General features: G+C 34.1%; 2 protein-coding genes across 4 annotated transcripts; both read left to right on the top strand.

Moving 5' to 3' along the window:
- Window positions 1–187: 187 nt before the first annotated feature.
- Window positions 188–21,203, top strand: LOC134272980 (ER membrane protein complex subunit 1-like). Of its 2 annotated transcripts, XM_062755149.1 has the most exons (25): window positions 188–319; window positions 2,445–2,572; window positions 2,754–2,819; window positions 2,954–3,056; window positions 3,267–3,380; window positions 3,605–3,763; window positions 3,860–3,968; window positions 4,225–4,374; window positions 4,504–4,572; window positions 5,157–5,255; window positions 6,289–6,385; window positions 6,512–6,529; window positions 7,091–7,207; window positions 7,465–7,520; window positions 7,946–8,107; window positions 8,758–8,922; window positions 9,379–9,546; window positions 9,987–10,109; window positions 10,208–10,292; window positions 10,369–10,485; window positions 11,468–11,589; window positions 12,111–12,321; window positions 12,540–12,624; window positions 12,960–13,108; window positions 20,417–21,203. In XM_062755149.1, the coding sequence occupies exons 1-25, from the start codon at window positions 228–230 to the stop codon at window positions 20,575–20,577; spliced, it is 2,925 nt and encodes a 974-aa protein (XP_062611133.1). In that variant the 5' UTR covers window positions 188–227; the 3' UTR covers window positions 20,578–21,203. The 2 variants fall into 2 exon arrangements, with proteins under 2 accessions (XP_062611133.1, XP_062611134.1); XM_062755150.1 differs by lacking the exon at window positions 6,512–6,529.
- Window positions 14,254–19,747, top strand: LOC134272979 (uncharacterized). Of its 2 annotated transcripts, XM_062755147.1 has the most exons (3): window positions 14,254–15,845; window positions 15,993–16,044; window positions 16,167–19,747. In XM_062755147.1, the coding sequence occupies exons 1-3, from the start codon at window positions 15,807–15,809 to the stop codon at window positions 19,019–19,021; spliced, it is 2,946 nt and encodes a 981-aa protein (XP_062611131.1). In that variant the 5' UTR covers window positions 14,254–15,806; the 3' UTR covers window positions 19,022–19,747. The 2 variants fall into 2 exon arrangements, with proteins under 2 accessions (XP_062611131.1, XP_062611130.1); XM_062755146.1 differs by having other exon boundaries at window positions 14,254–16,044.
- Window positions 21,204–22,995: the final 1,792 nt, after the last annotated feature.

Below are 22,995 nucleotides of genomic sequence, written 5' to 3'. Positions count from 1 at the left end.
TGAGCCCGATTTTCTAAGAGGAAAAAGAAATAAAATACGAATCTTAAGAATTCATTTATTCTTAGTATTTAAGCATAACAAAAAAAGGAAAAAAAAACACATTTTAGCCTGTTCAACTAATAATACTTTTCAGACATTCTCAGTTTATTTGTTTGACAATTCTGATTTATCGGGTTCGACATTTCGTAATTATTTATTCCAATATTGAAAAAATTCGGGACAACAGCATGACCGGCAATTTTCTGTTTCTTCTGATCTTTTTGCAATCTTTACTGTTGTCTCGTGCACTATTTGAGGATCAGATAGGAAAATTTGACTGGTAAGTACACAAAAAACGGCAAAATCTAAAAATTACACGTTAGAGACCGTGTAAAGGGTGCCCTCTCGACCCTCCCTCTCTCATTTGCACGCCACTCTGTGTTTGTACACAATTCTCGTCATATAGCGAGTTCCAATGTGTTGCTGAACTAGAAATAAGGATAGCAAACACATATATTTTTCGTTAATGAACTGTCTGTGGTCGGATTGTTGACTAGTATGATTATGATTCCTCTGAATGTAAGTTGTAACCCCCGCTTTAATATATTAATGACATCTCCCCTGCACATGTCATGATATAAAAGCGTGGGTAGTAAGAGTTGGAGAAATCTCATTTTATATCGTCAAATCCCCTTACTTCATCATTTTCGAAGGAAACTAGCTATGTACTGTTTGAAAATGAATGCGTTTGTGACATCATTTTTTGTATGCTGAAAATCTAAAATGCTGAGAGTGAGACACTGGTATAGGCAAGTTAAAAAAATATTGATTACACTGATCCCATGTTTATCCCATTGATATAGCTCATGCGATATCCTTTTTGTATCCCACAGTTGTGACATCACAATGGGTTTTGCATTAGTAAAATAAAGTGGAGTCCTATATAAACTTAAGAGGTGTAAAATTACATGTAGTTGGATATGATTTTTATCCAACCAGTTGTGTGTTTTTATCCCCTCGCCAACTACAAATCATGGGATATCCTATATTTATTGTATTTTTAGCTCACCTGAGCCGAAGGCTCAAGTGAGCTTTTCTGATCAAAATTTGTCCGTTGTTGTCGTAGTCGTCGTCATAGTCATTGTCGTTGTTGTTGTAAACTTTTCACATTTTCATCTTCTTCTCAAGAACCACTGGGCCAATTTCAACCAAACTTGGTACAAAGTATCCTTGGGTAAAGGGGATTCAAGTTTGTTCAAATGAAGGGCCACGCCCTTTTCCAAGGGGAGATAAATATGAATTAGAGAGAAATTAATGGCATTTTTAAAAAAATCTTCTTCTCAATAACCACTGGGCCTGGAAAGATGAAACTCATGTGGAATCATCTTCAGGTAGTGTAGATTCAAGTTTGTTAAAATCATTATCCCCGTGGGTAGGATGGGGCCAAAATGGCCGATCAAAGTTTTACAAAGTATAGGAATATATAGGAAAAATCTTTAAAAATCTTCTTCTCTTGAACCACTTGGCCAGGAAAGATGAAACTCATGTGAAATCATTCTCAAGTAGTGTAAATTCAAGTTTGTTCAAACCATGAACGCTGGGGGTAGGGTGGGGCCAAAATGTCCGATCAAAGTTTTACATAGGAATATATACAGATATAGGAAAAATCTTTAAAAATCTTCATCTCAAGAACCATTGAGACAGGAAAGATAAAACTCATGTGAAATCATCCTCAGGTAGTATAGATTCAATTTTTTTTAATCATGACCCCCAGGGGTAGGGTGGGGCCAAAATGGCTGATCAAAGTTTTACATAGGAATATATTGCTAAAATCTTTAAAAATCTTCTTCTCAAGAACTACTGGGCCAGAAAAGATGAAACTCATGTGGAATCATCCTCAGGTAGTATAGATTCAGGTTTATTCAAATCATGACCCCCTGGGGTAGGATGGGACCATAATGGCCTTAAAAAGTTTTACATAGGAATATATAGGAAAAATCTTTTAAAATCTTCTTCTCAAGAACCACTGGGCCAGGAAAGATGAAACTCATGTGGAATCATCCTCAGGTAGTGTAGATTCAAGTTTGTTCAAATCATGACCCCTGGGGAAGGTAGGGGCCAAAATGGTCGATCAAAGTTTTTCACAAGAATATATAGGGAAATCTTTTAAAATCTCCTTCTCAAGTACTTCAAAGCCAAAATTAGTAATATTTATATGAAATCATCCTCAGGTAGTGTAGATTCTAGTTTGTTCAAATCATGACCCCCTGGGGGGTTAAGATTTAAGCCCCCCTCCAAACTCGGTTAAACTTTCATTTCTGATCTGATATTGCTTTTTCCTAGCTGGTGTGCTCAGGTGAGCGCTGTGGACCCTGGGCCTCTTGTTTTTAATATGATACTTACTATTGAAAGTTCAAAAATGCTAATATTCACAACATTGTTAACCATTCTATCTTTTCTTTAAGGCATCAACAATATGTAGGAAGGATTAAAGACATTTTCTGGGACCAGTCTTTCCATGCTGGTAAACGTTTGCTGGTGTCTTCTGAGAGGCATGTTCTGGCTTCAGTTCACTCCCACAATGGATCCCTGGGTCAGTACCATCAAAACATGTCACCTCATTCAGTATATATCATATTGGATCTCTGGATCAGTGTCATCAAATTTGGGCTATACAGAATTTAATCATGAGACTAACTTCATCTCATCCAAAAAAAACTCTAAAAATAATATCTTATTTGTTTAATAATAATGTTTACCTTCTTTTTTTGAAGCCTGGAGAAAAGTTTTAGAAGAAGGAAAAAGAGGCCAGATAGATAAAACACTCTACTCAGGAAATGGTAAGTAAATAAGAAAGCTCAGTCAGTGATATTAAGTCAGATTTGGTCATGCAGGTGCTGATATGTGGTGATTTTTTTGGAGGAGATGATAGGGATGGAGTTAAATTAATAAGCTGAATTGTGACTTTTTTCAGTTTTGATTACTGTGAATGGAGGTGGACAGTTTGTCCGAAAATGGAATCCTGGGACAGGAATAGCGGACTGGGACGTCGCTCTGCCCGGGTCAAAACAGGGGAGGTAATCAAGCTCTGTACGATCAGAATACACTGTCTATTGTTTGTCATCATAGTATGTTTTGTTCTTTACTTAATTTGAAAAGGATTTATATTTCTGTCAGTTGAAACTTTGTTTTGTAGATCTATAAATTGTTATTGATTTTAAAAAACTTAATTTTAAGTGGAAAAAATATTTTTGGATTTCCTTACCTTATAAACTTATGTTTGACAGGACGGACATTGCTCTGTGCAGTAAGGACCTGGTGGCTGTTATGACACAGGAAACTCTTGTTGGTTTGGAAACTAGATCAGGGAAACAGAAATGGTCCATTACACTACCTCAAAGGTATGTTAAAAACTGTGACTGTTTTTTTCCCCACTTTATTGTCTGAGATACGTGTACAAGATATATAATTTAGAGAATGTGCTGAAAACTTATAGATGATTTAATTTTTTTTGTTAATTCTGTATTTGATTGCCATCCACAGATTGAATTCATTTTCATATGGTACTTACTGTAAATCAACATGAATCCAGCAAAATTAGGCTTAAATTATTTCTTTTTTTCAGTAATCAAGTGGTATACACACTTCTGACCTTGTCGGGAACAAACCTTTATGTGATTGGTCAGTCTTATGGAAAACAGGTCACCATAGTAACAGTAGACGTGGAAGGAGTGATCAAGTCCACGCGATCCGTGCCGTCCTCCTGGCTATCGGCTAACACACAGTATGTTAGCTTGTTACATTTATGTATAGCTATGACGGTAAGTTGACAACAGTCCTGATTCAAATATAAACTTGATATATCCACTACCTGTTTCAGATGTGTGATGTCTGATGGGGGATTCCTGGTTTGCTACAGAAGTGAGGACCAGTCTCTACAGGTGTTAAGTCTACCTGAGGGACAGACATTTAAGACAACGAGTTTACAGGTGGGTGTAGATTTCTGTTATAATAACAGTTGTAATAATATTGTTTTTCTTTTATTTCTTTTATTTCATATTTCATTGTGGAAAAAGAAACATTTGGAAAAAGGGAGTTTATGAAATTTTATTCTGTTATTTGGGTTTTTAAATTTATACTAATATAATAACTTATTTTTAGCACTTGTAAGGTTGAAAATTCATAGACATAATCTTTAATTTGATATTAGCACATGTAATTTGACAAAAAATGTTTCTTGTTCAGGTTTTAGGCTTAGAAGCAAGTGATGGTGTTACCATAGAAACGTCTAAGAAGACAGATGATCCGTACATATTTCTGCGGATGTCAAAGGATCACTTGGTCTTAGTAGAAATCACGGCCCAGGGAGCCAAGCTCAAGAAAGACCTCCCTAAGGTTAGTACAGTACACGACTGGCTGTATAAAACGTGGAGTGTTATGTAGCCGCAATAAAACAGCTTTCTAATGTCATTATATAACCTAATAAAAATATAAATGCTGGTTATATTCTATGTCTAATTTTAGATCTGTGCAGCACAAGTGACCTCCCTTGATGATCAGTCTATGTTATTTACAATAGAGAGGTCTCCAGGGGTGAGTATATTCAATTGTATACATTTACAAAACTCAGAAAGTTGTACATTTATACAGTCATGATGTTAGTATTTTCAACTGTATACATTTACAAAACTCAGAAAGTTGTACATTTATACAGTCGTGAAGTTAGTATTTTCAACTGTATACATTTACAAAACTCAGAAAGTTGTACATTTATACAGTCATGAAGTTAGTATTTTCAACTGTATACATTTACAAAACTCAGAAAGTTGTACATTTATACAGTCGTGAAGTTAGTATTTTCAACTGTATACATTTACAAAACTCAGAAAGTTGTACATTTATACAGTCATGAAGTTAGTATTTTCAACTGTATACATTTACAAAACTCAGAAAGTTGTACATTTATACAGTCGTGAAGTTAGTATTTTCAACTGTATACATTTACAAAACTCAGAAGTTGACTTATAGCTATTTGTCAAAGTTAAAAATTTTTTTTTTTGAAACCTTAAGCCAAATTAAAGCAAGTTATTATTTGATTCTATACATAACTTTTTTCATAGCTTCATGACATCATCTGTATATCTCACACTCTTTAAATACTGTATTTAAATAAATAGGAGCTGAAGATGAGAGTTTATGACCTTGGCACTGGAGGTGAAATAGCTGACTTATATCAGACCATAACCTACCTACCACAACATGGATTTCCTCAGAGGGTAAGATTTATAGGGACAATTAGGGTAAGTAGGGAGGGGTGGGGGTTAGAGATTCAGTAAGGCAACATTTATTTAAACTATAAGGATAAAAGAAGAAGGCATGGTTTCCATACAAATTTTGCCCTGTGATTTTCTAAAAAAATGACACTGGTGTACAAGTTGAAAACTCATGCTCATTAAATAATTGAAATTCAATGCAGAAAAATCATACTAGTCATTTTTCTCACATGTGTTTTTAAATGCTAATTATGACGTCATAAACATGTGCATTTTCCCGTATTTTCTTAAAAAGTTGCAGAAGACACCAGTTTTCAATGGAATTTTCTTTCAGATAACATTGTCCACAGGCATCGCCCACAAAGATCTTGAGATATATGATTTGTTATTGAATTTTGCACAAAATATCAAAAAATTAACGTGGGCGACGGCTGTGGACACTGTTTTCTAAAGGAAAATCACCCTTGAAATGTGCCATTTTGAGGCTTTTTCTGTTGAAAATAGAGAAATGCTTCACATTAATGACGTCATCTTTGCAGAATGGTGAACCTTCATGCCGTATTATTCTCTGATTTATCAGAGTCATTTATTTATCTAATATTTGAGCCAGTTTCAAAATTTTTTGATGTCATTACATTTTTAGGGCGCAATAAAGCTAAAACCATACCTTCTTCTTTACAGAGATGGGATGTTTTATAAAGAGAAGTTTGGATTTGATTTTAAAGAAAAACATTTGTAGGAAGACTGTAATGTTTTGTTATTTTAAGTTATAGATCTTACGTATGGACTGCATTTAAAACTTAATATTCTTCTTCAAGTGAATTCTCTTATTGAGGAAATGGAATTTGTGTATCATGGAAAGGTGATTGTGACATACAGATTTATGCAAGGCATTTTTAATGATGTTGAGTATTAGATACTTGAATACCCATGTTTGAAGGTGTTTCAGAACGAAACAACTTTATAATAATCATATAATATTTACACAGCCAAGCTGTTGTTATGCCAATCAGTACACTGTGAATCTGTCTTTCAGATGGAGGTTCTGCTGTTTAAGAAGCGAGACCTCAGGATTGGGTGTAGGTTTGCTATTCTGTCCGAGGATTACTCCATGCAGATGGTACTGAAAGCAGGTAGGACGTTATATTTCACGTCTTGTGACTACAATAATGTAAGTCATCAGATTACATGTAGGTGTCTGTTTTGAGCGATGTCAATGTTTTATATGACCCTGATTTTACCCTTTTCACTTTCTATAGAGCGGGATGCAGCCCCGGGTAAATTAGTAATCAGAACTGTGTATATAAGTGTACACGTACAGTATATTGCATGAGTTTTGTGTCAGAGGTTACTGTTGTGTGCTATTCATTGTCTAGAGTTATAAATTAGGGAATGGTGTTACAAGATCAAGTTATTGTAAAACGTGGTGTTTCAGGATCGTCAAGTTATTGTCAAATCGGTCTTCCTTGTTTACATGTGTTTTTAAAAATATTTATGTAGATGTTTTGAAATTATTAATGTTTAAGAAAAATTTGAAGAATGTGATCTTTTGAAAATCTAAAATAACTGTAGTAATTTCCATAACTATTTTATAAGGTTTGAAATACATTTATATTCAAAATATTTTCAATCCATGACATAAAATATTGTACGTACTAGTAAAGCTTCCACATTTTAACATACTGGCACAGAGACATCAGGACTCTTGATAAAATAATGGGAAAAGTCCCTATGATTTGAGTTGATTTATTACTGAAGAGTACATTACATTCAGAGTATTTTATTTTGAATTGATATTTCTTCACGGATCTATTAGAAATTTTTACTTGTTTTTACAGGTAAGATAGCGTGGAGGCGAGAGGAAGCCTTGGCATACGTTTTGTCTGTAGAAATGATTGATCTCCCCGTGTCTGAAAATCAGGCTAAATATGAGGACGAATTCGGATCTCACAAGGGTAATATAGGCACAGTCTGAAATAGATATACTGTTAAAGAAGTTGATCTCACAAGGGTAATCCGACAGCCAGATAATTATATAATGATTAAGATGATTTCACAAGGGTAATCTGACAGGCCCAGTCAGAGATAGGTATAATGATAATGAAAATAAGGATGTGTCTACCAACTTAGAAAATTAACCAATGTCGTTGTATGCAATGTAAATAATTTTTTTTTTTTATCCTATGTTCTGTAATATTTTTCTCAATTCTAGATGACATTGCTACAATGTTTATAAAGAGATTCAAGACTCAGTTCTCCCAGCTTAAGGTAAGTTTGCTTTAGTTAGATTTCCCATTGAGCCATTATAGATACTAGTAAAATATTGCATCTCAAACTGGTTCCAACAAATATACAATATATAGAGATGTTAGTTTAGTTATAAATCTTTGTAACTACATAGTTAGTCATAGACCATTATCCTGTGAAATCCAGATTGAATCATATAAAATTCATTTTTATCCTTTCACCCCTATTATAAAGCAGTGCTTTAAATTTTAATCAAGTAAATAAACATTAATTTCTGAAAAAAAGATTAATTGCACAAAATGCCAATTTTTAGAGTAGAAAAGGGTTACATGTATTTGAAACATAAAACAAATCGGGCACTTATTCAAATGCATGATACTGTGTATACAATGGAATGTGTGAACTGAATATGAGTACTGATTAAACTTTAATTTTTTTATCAACAGACATACATTCAACAACAGATACAGAGGCTTCAAGGTCACCGTCACCACCACCATGACATTGAGGCCATGGCAGAGGGTGGTTCTGAAGACGAGGATGAGGAATTAACGAGGGACGAATTCAACCTCAATAAACTGATTGTCTTAGTAACGGGGGCAGGCAAAGTAAGTACTAATTCAACCTCAATAAACTGATAGTCTAAGTAACAGGGGCTGGCAAAGTAAGTTCTAACTCAAACTTATCATCCTTGTAACGGGGCAGGCAAAGAAAGTACTAAGTCAAACTTATCATCCTTGTAACGGGGCAGGCAAAGAAAGTAGTAAGTCAAACTTATCATCCTTGTAACGGGGCAGGCAAAGAAAGTAGTAAGTCAAACTTATCATCATTGTAACGGGGCAGGCAAAGAAAGTACTAAGTCAACCTCAAAGTAAGTACTTGACTATCAATATGGGTATTTTCATTTGGTTGTCTTTTACCATCTTACAAAAACTCAGCTCTTAATTTTTTTTAACTTTTATCTCTTCACTTGTCTTTTAGAGACCATATGTCTTACTGAAATTTTCTTCTTTTGGGCTTCTTTTGTGCATTCAAAGAAAAAGAATCGGGCCATAACAGAAATATTTGCAAGAAAAAAATGAGAGGCAGCTACTTGACATAAAAAAAAAATTCAAAAACTTTAGATGTAGTAAAACACAGTTTCATTCGTAAGCTTTCATTCATAATATTCATCTTCACTTTAAAGATAAACATGCTTATAAATTTTTTTTCCCAAAATTATTTGTGAAAACTTTGTAAAATCCATTTTTTTCTTCAGATTTATGGTGTGCGGAGTACCAATGGTCACATTGAATGGGAACACTTTTTTCCGGAGTTAACTCCCTTTAATAGATATGATCAACAGAAACTATTACTGTTTGTACAGAGGACCACGGCTCATTTCCCTAACCCTCCTCAGTGTACAGTAGTGGGCAAACACAAGGTACAGGTCTAAAACACTAAATAAATCTTACATCATGTGAAAAACACTGTGAAATGATAAGTTGATTTTTTATGACTTTCAAATTTCATAGGTACAACAAAGTTAAAGGTTCAAATTCAAAGATTGAGATTCCTGAGCTGACTTCAGTGTTTCAAAACTCAAATTTCCATAATGCACAAACTACATACTGTAAAATCACAAATTTTTGGGGGGGGTTAATTTTCGTTGTTTTTAGGTATGAAGGGACCCACAAATTTATAACCACCAAGGAATGTAAATGCATATGCATTACTACTCAATACTTCTCCAACCACGAAATAAAATCCCAACAAACCAATAACTTTTCTTCAAACACCGAAAATTCGACCCCAAGAAAATATGTGATTTTATAGTTTTTACTGGATAGAATAGTCTGAGAAAATATATGTACCATGACCTTGACACCTTGTAATTTAGCTGACCGGCAATGGCTTCCTGTTCTCCTTTAATCCAATCAGTGGAGAGCCTGTAGACACGCCCCCTGGTGGCCAGATGTTGAATTACAGAATTGTACAGACCAGTATGGTGGGGGAATTAGACGACCACTTTCTGAGAGGAATTCTCCTTCTGGACCCCAGTGATCAGGCAAGGAGGTTTAATTTACTAGAAATGATATATATCAACTAAATAAATGGGTTATATATAATAATATGCTTCCATTTCTTGTGAGCCAAATCCTGAATAAAATAGATGTTACTCTTTGTAATTGGTAATTTCAGTACTTTTAGTACTTCAATTACATCCTCAGATTAGTTTACTACAATAAAACTCAGTTTGAGTTATGAATAGATGTAGCTCGGTTTTAAGGAAATTCAGTTATAAGTAATTTATTTGTCAATCCCTTGGCCACTGTGTTCCTTATTTTAAAGGAAATAAAATTTGAATTTATCCCAGTCACATCCTCATAGCCAAGTTTTACTATATTAACTTACCTGCTTACACAATCTATTATAACTCACTAAGCCTTATTTTCCTAATTATAGCCTGCATTTCTCTTGATTCTTAACATTCATCTTTTTATTCAGGTTCATGTATTCCCAGAAAAGTGTTCCTCTGTTTTGAGGAAGACGTACAAGTCCCAGTTTATGTTTGTGGCCGACAGAGATACAGGATTTATTTATGGGTACAGGACAGTCCCTGACAGAGAGGTAGCCAATTTTAATTGTAAAATATGTTTAAAATTTTGAAATATTTGTCATATTTTCTGCAGTGATATTAAAGTTAACTTTCTTTTCTTCTAATGCAGAAATTCATCATGGAGAAAGTTTGGACAGTAAATTTGCAGAAAAAACAACAGACAATAACACAAGTCATGGGGAAAAGACCACAGGGTAGGTATTCATTTTTTATTCTGTCTATTCAAATTCATTCCCAGGGTCATGTTCATTGTGTATTCTGTCTTTTCAGAACAAGTTCATTCTCAGGGCCGTGTCCTTGGAGACAGAAGTGTGTTGTATAAATACCTTAATCCCAATCTGGTTGTCGTGGTTACAGAGGGAGAAATTCAGGAACAGTCCCAGAAAGGTTAGATAGCTGTCTTATATTCTTGACCTCACAATTTTTTTTTCATTACATTGAGGGTGAAAAGACTCTTGAAAAATTATTGACAAACTTTATACAGTGGAATTTTTAGCTCACTTCGACAAAGTCAAGAAGAGCTTATGCAAAACCCCAGGCATTGGCGTCGGCGTCAGAGTCCCAGGTTAAAGTTTTAGGAGCAAGTCCATTCCCAAGTAACTATAAACCCTACCTGAACCAAACTTGCACGGATGATGCATCTAGGGATGGACACTACCAGACTTGCTTCGGATGCTGGATCTGAGCTATATTTTCCAGATGAGTGACCAGTTTAAATTTTCGAAGCAGGTCCATTCCCAAGGAAATATAAGCCCTACCCGGACCAAACTTGCATGGATGATGCATCTAGGGATGGACACTACCAGATTTGCATCGGATGCTGGATCTGACCTACATTTTCAATCCCAAGTAACTATAAGCCCTACCTGAACCAAACTTGCATGGATGATGCATCTAGGGATGGACACTACCAGACTTGCTTCGGATGCTGTATCTGACCTATATTTTCCAAACAAGAGACAAGGTTAAAGTTTTTGGAACAGATCAATCCCAATGAATTTCCTAGTCCTAGATATGCAGTATTAACAAAGTTATGAATATTTTTTTATACTATATATGTTTTTCATGCTAGACATGTAGAATAATGTGTATACACCATGTAAGGGGTTAAACAGAACTTGCAAGAATATTGATGTTGGGATAAATACTAACTATTAAGAAAAAATATGTGAGATTTGCATTACTTACACTGATAACAATCGTCGAGGTGAGCTTCGTAATCTTTGATTACCTATGTTTTACATTACCAGTAATTTGTGTTTACATAAATGGTAATTGAATATATAATGAATTCTGAACAGATTGTTTCTTGCAATAACTTTTTTTAATTAGATAAAAATTTATTTGTGATTGATGAATTGTGTTCCAGGTCCCTCCAACTTTATAAATATGTACCTGCTGGACAGTGTGACAGGTCACATGGTGTTCCACTGCAGCCATAAACGAGCCAAGGGCCCAGTCACTGTGGTCCACTCCGAAAACTGGGTCCTGGTAAGCTAGTCACTTCTCTCATACTAATCTGTTAAATATACTATGGTCAGTTGTTCACTTTTCTCATAATTATCTGTTAAATACTGTAGATCACAAAATTTTTGCGACACCTTATTTTTGCGAGATAGTCATTGACTCTTTGTTAGCGAGACATAATTTTCACGAATTGTTGTTTTTCCCCTACATAATCGTAAGGAATATTTTTAAACGCGAGAATGAAATTTTTCGCAAGCTCATTATCTCGCGTAATTACGCGAAAATTAAGTTCTCGCGAATAAAACGTGATTTACAGTATACTATGGTCAGTTGGTCACTTCTCTAACACTAATCTGTTAATGTACTATGTAACTACAGTACCAGAGGCTGATATCCTATTGAGTTGGTCATTTCTTAGTGCATCTCTTTAGACCGATTGTTTTCTGTTTTAGTATGCCTACTCATGTTCTTAATACCCACTGTTTTCTATTTAAGTTTCATTTTCTATAATTTTTGATACAAGTGTTGATGGATTGTTTTTTCAGTATAACTACTTTAGTCAGAAGTCTCGTCGCCATGAGATCGCTGTGTTAGAATTGTACGAGGGTAAAGACCAGACTAATTCCTCGGCATTCTCCTCGTTCTCGTCTCCCAGACAACCGCTGGTCCTCCGACAGTCGTACATCATGCCACTGTATATATCTACCATGGCAACCACCATCACTGAGAAAGGCATCACCAGCAAACAGCTCATATGTAAGATTATAAGAACAAGTTTAATTTATGTCTTTATTAAGTAGCAGATTATCTATAGTCTGAATTATGACTGTTTTGAGCTGTTCTTAAACATGCATATGTGCTAGCTCTGTCTGAATTCCTACTGGTATTGTAATGTTTGATTTCAGTTGCTTTGAGATTAGGAGGAATTACTCATTGTGTATAATTTATAGCCTACTTAATAATGATGTTTTCAGTTGCCCTGCGGTTGGGAGGGCTGCTGGCTCTACCCAAAGCTTTACTTGACCCAAGGCGACCTCTTCTACCCACTCAGGAGACCATGTAAGACTTTATTACAGTTAACATTGCTAGTATCAGCTGTGATGACATCAACATCAACAACAAGATAAACATTTAAGACTCTCAGAGTTACTGGCATTTGTAATTTTACTGTAAATGATTCTACATGTGCATATGATTTCAGACATGCACAGGTTTTGGTTCTGTTTATAACAAGGGCATCTCAAAGTGTTGCATTCCCTGCAAAAGAGCACATTGATTGCATTATAGATCATTAATTATGCACACAACCCTTTATTCACTCCCACACACAAGTGCTTTACTATATTGCCTCTATCTAGAGAATGCTGGATTAAATGTTCTTCCTATGTTTACAGGGAGGAGGGCACTATTCCATATATCCCAGAGTTACCAGTGAATGCTGAAGCCATCATAAACTATAACCAGAGTCTGTACAACGTCCAGGGCATTCACACCTCACCAGCAGGGCTGGAGTCCACATCACTGGTGTTATCATATGGATTAGGTATGTCTGTCTGTCTGTATCCACACATCACCAGCAGGACTATAGTCCACATCACTGGTGTTATCATACAGATTAAGTATGTGTGTCTGTCTGTATTCACATATCACCAGCAGGACTAGAGTCCACATCACTGGCATTATCATATGGATTAGGTATGTCTGTCTGTCTTATTCACACATCACCAGCGGGGCTAGAGTCCACATCACTGGTGTTATCATATGGATTAGGTATGTCTGTCTGTCTGTATTCACACATCACCAGCAGGGCTGGAGTCCACATCACTGGTGTTATCATATGGATTAGGTATGTCTGTCTGTATTCACACATCACCAGCAGGACTAGAGTCCATATCACTGGTGTTATCATATGGATTAGGTATGTCTGTCTGTCTGTCTGTATTCACATATCACCAGTGGGGCTAGAGTCCACATCACTGGTGTTATCATATGGATTAGGTATGTCTGTCTGTCTGTCTGTCTGTATCACACATCACCAGCAGGGCTAGAGTCCACATCACTGGTGTTATCATATGGATTAGGTAGGTCTGTCTGTCTGTCTGTATTCACATATCACCAGCAGGGCTGGAGTCCACATCACTGGTGTTATCATATGGATTAAGTATGTCTGTCTGTCTGTCTGTATTCACACTTCACCAGCAGGGCTAGAGTCCACATCACTAGTGTTATTGTATGGATTAGGTATGTCTGTCTGTCTGTCTGTATTCACACCTCACCAGCAGGGCTGGAGTCCACATCACTGGTGTTATCATATGGATTAGGTATGTCTGTCTGTCTAGCTGTATTCACATCTCACCAGCAGGGCTAGAGTCCACTTCACTGGTGTTATTGTATGGATTTGGTCCGTCTGTCTGTCTGTATTCACACCTCACCAGCAGGGCTAGAGTCCACATCACTGGTGTTATCATATGGATTAGGTATGTCTGTCTGTCTGTATTCACATCTCACCAGCAGGGCTAGAGTCTACATCACTGGTGTTATCATATGGATTAGGTATGCCTGTCTGTCTGTCTGTATTAACCCATCACCAGCAGGACTAGAGTCCACATCACTAGTGTTATTGTATGGATAAGGATTGTCTGTCTGTCTGTGTACACAATGCCTGGGAAATTCACAATTCACCGGCATACTCTAAAACCTGGCCTGGCCCCTTTGGCCTGGCCTGGCCTCTAAGTTGGCCTGGCCTCTATTTTGGCCTCTAATTTGGCTTCAAACCAAATTTTGGCCTGGCCTCAAAAGTTGATCTGGCCTCAAATTTGGCCTCTGCAAAAATTTTTGGCCTCAATTTTGGCCTCACCCAAAAATAATTTCTTTTTCAGAATTTGATTGATTTTATTGATTTTTTTTATTGGTTTCATTTTTTCAAAGATTATGCAGATAAATAATATATTTCTGTTGATATGTAAATGTGAACATTAAGATAAAAATACAATACTACCAATCTGATTTATTTTATTGATTTTCTATTGACCAGTTGCAATTCTGAAGACTATATAACACAGAGCATATAGTTTTAATTTTAATAAGATTTTATCTTAATGATGTAGTAAATGTGCCTTTAATTTTTTTCCCTGGTAGGATTGGTGATTTTTACAGAATAAAACATCTAGAAACATCAATTTTGATTATCAAGACAACAAAGATATTCAGATGGGTACAAAACCCCAAAGTTTTGTATTTCATATTCAAACACATTCATGTAACGTGTTAGTTAACTTTCAGCAACTATCAAGAACGTGATACATTCCAATAAATGTGTCATTATAATGTTTCTATTTCAGAGCTGTACTTATCAAGAACAGAACTTATGGTCCTGATTTTTTTAGCGTTATCTAACTTTTGCAATTATTTTTCAACCCTCAGAGAAAAAGTGAAAGGTTCCCATGTCATTGGTGCTTGTCCTATCAGCAAAAACTAAATAAGCTATCATCATATATCAATTATAAAGAGTTGGTGAAGACAGGATTTGCTAAAGTTTAAATTCCATCAAATACAGAAACAATGGACCAGTCCATTATCAGAAAAAGGGTGTTTGATCCAAATGAAAATTTAATTAGCAACTCATGATCATTTAATGAAACTGACTAAATTAATTAAAGTATATAAAAGTGCTTAGATTTTCAAAAAGTAATATTTTGTTTCTCTTTTTTTGTGAAGAAGCCAGTTAAACTGTTTGAAATATTATTTTTATGCTGTTCACCCTCTACCCATTTTATTCCCAAAATGGCATTGTCAGCAAAAGATTAACGCTTTTACCTTGTTGTAACCACTGCAGCAGCTATACCTTTGTAAAAATCTCAAAAATACAAAAATCATCCTAAAATGGAGAGAAAAAGTTATGCAGATGCCGTAAAAGGTTTTAGTTGGGAAGATGGATCCCCTGGTGAACCAGTGATCAAAAGCAGTTTTTCATTTAAGTACCATGCTATGAACACAGTCACTAAACCTGAAGCTGAAAAAGAGAAGAAAAATACTAGAAGTCCTAACAAGAAGACTTCCAAATCTGGAAAAAGGTAAAATATGCACTATTTATAACATAATAAGGGCGTTCCATAGATTTCTATATAAATTGGATTTATATTGTGAAATAACAAAAATGAACTTAAAATAAAGTATTTATTACCTTCCCAAATTATAAATTGAAACCATTTTTTTTTTATTTTAGGCATGCAGCTAAGCGTATGGAGGACCATATAAGTTCACAACTAGAGAAATGGGAGGTATGTCATTATTATTACTATCCAACTTGAAAACTCAGATTGTATTGAGTAATATTATCAATAATTTAAAAAGTTTATATTTTCTTTGAAAAGAATAGAATGTGTATGTATGATCCATACATAAGAAAAGTAATTTTTTCTTCACAGGATTCAGACTCTGATATTTGGACTATTTCACCTCAAAAGAAAATTCGATCAGGTTAGTCTCAATTTGCCATTTTATGTTATAATGTTATATTGTGTTTTTCTTTCTTTACATGATGAGCTCATTTTTAAAAAAAGAAAGAAAGAAAGAAAATTAAAACCCTTTTCTTTATTCAGAAAATGTGAGGGAAGTCTCGGAGCCTGTCGTGGACTTAACAAAATCCCCTATTCCGCTGATAGTCATCCCAAGTTCAGATGAGGGCTCTCCGTCACCAAAAAAAACCACTGTAACATCATCTCCATTCAAGTTGTTGTCTTCAGATAGTGACACTGAAGACATTTTTACCCCAATTACCCCCGGTACACACAGAAGAAATCTTACAGAAGAGTTTGATTTAGAATTACCTTATGAATACTTTCTGGATGATAAGACACTGCCTATATTCAAAAAGGGTGTACGCCAGGGAGTTTTTACAAAGGAAACCCTGAAGGAAATGCTTAACTTCCAGGGGCAATTAGCTACTCGTGTGCCCTTAGGTGTCAATATTAATGCTTTGTTTCTTATTGACACCAAGAAATTGGGGCATCATAAAGATGTCCTTTCGGATGGATGTGGTGTTTGGAAACAGACAAAAACAAAAGTTCATTACTTTAAAGAGATCTGTGACAAAATTGAGGAAGTAGATGAAAATGATCACTTGTCTATGGACAAAGGATTAACATATAAGGTCACAAGGCTTTCTTACCGACATTCAGCCTCACCAGATTTCCACAGAATTGTGATATTTGCATTTAAAATAAAAGGTGAAACTGGCCTTGAAATAGTAAGCCCACTTGCATTACAGTATTATTTCGAAAATGAGGAACACAAAGTGATACCTCAGCCACATGGGAATGCAAAGAACGGGAAAACATATCACAGAACTTTTCAATCAGTGAAAAATAAAATTAAAGAAGAAATCAACGCAAACTCAAAGCCAAAAGAAGTAGTTCATAAAATCATTTTGGAAAAGGGTGGGATACATGAAATAAATGCACCAGGAGAGCATGTAAAAAACAGACAGCAAGTGAGCAGTTTTAAGTATGCAATGAAAGAGGAAAGAAATGGTGATCCCTTATTAAACCTGATGGAATTAAGTAAAGAACAGTCTCTCGACAAAGAAACAGCTTTTGTAAGGGATGTGTCTGCATCACCAGAAATGACAGTATTCATGGCAACAAAGCAACAATTAACTGATATTGAACGTTTCTGTACAAATGCTGACCATTTTTCAGTGCTTGGAGTGGATGCTACTTTCAATGTTGGAAAATACTTTTTGACATTGACAACATACAAACATTTGATGTTGATGACAAAAAAGCAAACACATCCAGTGTTCATAGGACCAGCTTTAATACACCAAAGACGACTCTTTGATTCTTATTTTGCATTGCCTTCAAATATGATAAAGTACAATCCAAATTTACAAGGTTTACTTGTTTATGGGAGTGATGGAGAGAAAAATCTGTCAGATGCATTTGACTCTTGTTTCACAAATTCCAAACATCTACTTTGTGACATACATATGAAAGACAATATAAAAAAGAAGCTTACTGATCTTAGCATAAAAGCTGAAGAGGCTACAGAGTATATTCAGGACATTTTTGGGAAGCAAATTAATTCGGAAAAAGTTCCAGGACTTGTGGACTGCTTTAGTTCAGACGAATTTGACCAGAAATTGGAATCATTAAAACCATTATGGACAAATCGTCATCCTTACGGAGATGAATTTCTCAAATATTTTACCACTTTTAAGGCTGATCTGATCAAGAATTGTATGACAGCTGATTTAAGGGCAATGTGTGGCTTGGGATATCCACCTTCAATGTATAATCAAAATGCTAATGAATGTGCAAATAGTGTTGTAAAACGTAATCTAAAATTAGAGAAATTAAGTGTGCCTGATTGTGTAACACATCTTCAAAACATCATTCAGTGCCAACATGATGAAACCAGATTAGCATTACTAGGCAGAGGAGAGTACGCAATTAGTAACAACTACAAAGAGTACACAGTAGCAGAAGAAAAATATTATCAAATGACCAGACAACAGAAAGTAAGATTGGAAAACAATTTTTTTAATGCCACTGTTAAAAAAGATGATCCTGTAAGTATTACTCCACAAAATATCAGAGAATGCACTCTTTCTGTTCCCCCAGAAAATTCTCAGATCTCCAAGGTAGCTCAACATGTTGTGGAAGACATATTTATGACAGCCAGCAGTTTACTTCAGAACAATGAAAACATAGTGATGGCCCCCGGATCAGATGAAAAATTATTTTTTGTTCTAAATTCTTTCAATAAATCAACACCACATCAAGTTTCATGCAGTGGAAGTAAATCTCAATACATGTGTGACTCTAACTGCATTAAATGGGTTACACATAAAATATGCCCACATACTGTAGCTGTCGCAGAACACCAGCAGAAACTACAGAACTTTTTGGACTGGTACAATAGTAAAAGTAAGCATCCAAAATATACATCGTTATCAATGTTTAATATGCCATCTTCAAGAGGGAAGAAAGCTACTAAATCAACATCTAGAAGAAAAGGTGGAAATCCAAATAAAAAACGACAGGTGTTAGAGAAGTATGTAGAGGCACCTATTGCAGGCAGTATATCAGATAATTTAATTCCTGCCCTTCCAAACCCGTCCACAGGGTCCTATGTCATAGCCATGCTTGACTTTTGTAACCCGAACGTTACAAAATGTTTTGGGTGCCAGGGATATTTTAGGGAAAATAATCAAATTCCAGATTCTCCCCGAAATTTAGTAATTGTTTCCAAGATGAAGAGACCATATCGGGGAAAAGATGGAACAATGAAAGAAGGAGCACTTTCAAATGTTTATTTTCATTTATCAGAAAAATGCATTAAGAAACAAGATCCTTATTTTATATCATCTTTAGTCTTTTGTCCTGAGGATTTAAAAGGTCATTTGCTTCCTGAACATCGTGAATACCTAACAGCAGCAAATATAAAGTTTTAACTTTTGCAGTAATTTATCTCATGATTATCCATTGTCAATTGTAGGCTAATTCTTTATTGTATTACGCTGTTATCAAATTGACCTTTCATTCTGAAAACTGATTGTGATAAGGATTTTTTTTCAAAACATGAATGGAAACTGACAAATTCTCTACGCCAGTGATTAAAACCTTCCTGTTAAACCCCTTCCGTAGATCTCTGTGTAATAAATAAATGCTGAACTTATTAAGAACAGGGCATACGGTCTAGATTTTTATTTAGCTGTGTATCAAATGTCAACTTGTCTTCTGCATTGGTTCTAGATAGTGATGTCATGGGCACTTCATATATCAAACAAAATTGTTTTTATCAAGGATGGTGAAGGCAATAAACCGTAAGCACAGCATTCTTTGGTGCAGTGTGTGAAGAGTGAAGGGTCATGTTTACAATAAATTGGATCATTAGACTCATATAGGTAATAATAATGTCAGAACCAATGTAACTAGTTTGTTTAAAACTGTATTCATTAAGAAAATAAAAGAATATTTTTTTAATGAATTTCTTAGGTAATTACTATTCATCTGCATTTCTTTGTTGTCTTGATAATTTATATTGATGTTTCTAAATGTTTTAATTATATATATACTTAAATATGTAAAATCCTCAATTTTACCATGGAAAGTTTTCAGAATTGTAACTGATAAATAGAAAATCAATAAAAAATAAATCAGATTGGTAGTAGTATATTATTATTTTAATGTTCACATTTATATACCAACAGAAATATATTATTTATCTGCGTAAGCTTTGAAAAAATGAAACCAATAAAAAAAATCAATCAAATCAATCAAATCAATCAAATTCTGAAAAAGAAATTATTTTTGGGTGAGGCCAAAATTGAGGCCAAAAATTTTTGCAGAGGCCAAATTTGAGGCCAGGCCAATTTTTGAGGCCAGGCCAAAATTTGGTTTGAAGCCAAAATAGAGGCCAGGCCAACTTAGAGACCAGGCCAGGCCAAAGGGGCCAGGCCAGGTTTTATAGTATGCCCAATTCACCAGCTCCATATCACTGCTGTAAGCAAATGAACTTTGTATGTCTCTCTGTCTGTTTTCTCGAAAGTTTCAAAGGCATGATAGAATGAAGATTAAAATGGTTTGATTTACTGAAAAGTTGTTTCCTCATTTTAAGAGAGTAATTTTATGAAGATATACTGTATTAAATGAGTTATATTTAGTATACAATTATATACTAGTCTTATTGAATTTTATAATTTTAGCCATGCAATCGCTTTTCTTCTAATGAAAATATAAATTTTAACATCTACATTTTTAGCTATGTAAGACTATAAGTTCTGATTAGAATTTTACCTTAAGTTTGCTAACCACACAAAAGTGCACTTGATTTATTTTTCTTTTAGACCTGTACTTTACACGAGTTCAGCCCTCTAAGATGTTTGACGTCTTGAAGGAAGACTTTGACTATTTCTTTATATCAGCTGTGCTGCTAGGAATGTTTGTGGTTACCATAGTGACTCAGAAACTATCTGCAAGAAGAGCGCTCAGTCGAGCTTGGAAATAAACAATGTGATGAATTGATATCTTCATAAGATAAAGCTTGGTGATTCTTATGACAGCGTTGATAAATAGGTGCATATGCTGCATTCATCTTCATGAAATAAATATAAAAAATCTGTGGGATGTGAAGATGTTGGATGTATGAAACAAAGGAAAAAAGCATGTTTGAAACTTTTGTCTCATTTGAATATATGTAAAATTGTTGTCATATAAGAAAGAGTCTTATAAAAATTGTTAGTTTTTATGAAGTAAATGTTTGCTATCATTCCATATCGGTGCAGAGAAGTAAAGCCAATTTTCCTACATTTTTTATAATATAAAAAGAGGTATGTTGTATTGAATATTTGAGAGAATGTGTAAGATTTTAAAGTGAATGCAAGATGCTTGAATGATAGATTTATGTGACATTTATGTGTATGTAATCAGATTTAAACTATTTCTTTATTTATAAAAAAAAAAGGATCTCACTTGCCTGAATAATGTTGTAAAATACCTAAAAATAAATCTTGATTTTTTTTCACTGAATTGATTAATTTGATTCAAGATTTTGAATTTCGATTGTTATCTTGTGTAATGGATTTTTTTTATTAAGCAATGTATGTAATTTCAAAATACTCCTTCAAAGATTCAAGTGCATTTTAGTATTTTTTTAAAATACAATATGTACAGTATATATACATGTTTAAAGCTACATGTATATGTGGCATACCTGAGCTAAAAAAATATAATACAAGTTAAGTGTAGATACATGTACATGTATATATGAAATTTGTTATTTATGTTCAAAGAGTCAGGAAATAATTCAGTCATTGCATATCTTTGAAATGTGATTGAATTAAAAATAATGTGTAATTTACAGGAAAGTCCTTTGTTTATATAAAGTAATAAAACAAATAGATAAATCTTTTAAATTTTGGTTGTTTGAACTTAAAAAATACGCCATTTATGACATTTCATCAAAGGTCAACATGGCTAAAATTGATTTTTACAATAGCTTCAAGACTTCAAACCTTAAGTAAGCTCTCTTAAAACAATAACAGAAGCCGCTTTTTGGACTTGGGAGAAAAATATATCATATAAATCTGTGTATATTGAGACTTTTCCCTTCATTTATAACATAGTGCTCATGCCTTATTTAAGCAGGAAAAATTTTCAAAGTCGACGGACTATTTAGGAGCAGAAATCACTGATGTCTCCTTACGTAAGGAAAATTTAAGAAATTAATGAATTCAGTTACTTATTCTTGGTCCTAAAAATATTTTAATCTTTAACAAAACGTGTAATTAACTGTATATAAATAATAAATATATTTTTTTCTAAAACCGTCGAAGTGTTTAGATCTTCTATCGCCAACAAAGGATCCATGTATGTAGTAGCTTTTTAAGATAATTGCTTTTAGGACTTTACTTTCAAGTACCTTTTATCAAAAAAAACACCTTTGACTTGTCCAGTGGGACAATTATAAATTAACAAGTACAAGATGAACAAGTAACATCTTAAAAGTGTAATTTATCAACGCTTTTTTAAAAATAATTCCCAAAATAAATCAAAAGCAGTCTTTCTTGAAATCATAGAAAACAGATTCTTTAAGAAACAAGAATTCAGGTATTTTCCTATCTTGTGATTGATTTAATACGACGGCGTATTCGTGCCATTTTAACAATGTAGAATTTTTTTTTTAAATCGTTTGTACGATTTAATAAATCATTTGTACAATTTAATTAATCGTTTGTACGATTTAATAAATCGTTTGTACGATTTATTAAATTGTACAAACTATTTACTAAATTGTACAAACGATTTATTAAATCGTACAAACGATTTATTAAATCGTACAAACGATTTAATAAATTGTACAAACGATTTAACAGACAAATTGTACAAACGATTTATTAAATTGTACAAACGATTTATTAAATCGTACAAACGATTTACTAAATTGTACAAACGATTTATTAAATCGTACAAACGATTTACTAAATCGTTTGTACGATTTATTAAATCGTACGAACGATTTAGTAAATCGTTTGTACGATTTACTAAATCGTACAAAAGATTTAGTAAATCGTACAAACGATTTTAAAAAAAATTTCTACATTGTTAAAATGGCACTAATACGCCGTCGTAGTTTAACTTCAATTGTTATATACGCAAAAATAGATTGATATAAAAACCGGCCTTGGTGTTTATTTGACAATGCTACGAGGGGTGACCGCAAAATCTGCAAACTAACTGAATTACTTGGGAAATTCTCTGGTTTCTGATTAGATGAAACATTCAAAGTATATTTGCTTATATGCCTTATGTATTTAGGTGTTTGGGCTTTAAAATACCATAATTTTCTTTCCTCATTACAATTGTACAACTTTAAATAGAAATGGTAAACTGCGTTTGAAAACTAGCAGGGAGTATATTCTTGGCG

This window comes from Saccostrea cucullata, unplaced genomic scaffold, assembly GCF_032062105.1.
Source record: "Saccostrea cucullata isolate Sc308-1 unplaced genomic scaffold, CSIRO_AGI_Scuc_v1 ctg930, whole genome shotgun sequence".
NCBI classification, from domain to species: Eukaryota; Metazoa; Mollusca; class Bivalvia; order Ostreida; family Ostreidae; genus Saccostrea; species Saccostrea cuccullata.
The sequence above is the reverse complement of the archived record's forward strand: the minus strand, read 5'-3'. Positions and strand labels throughout refer to the sequence as shown.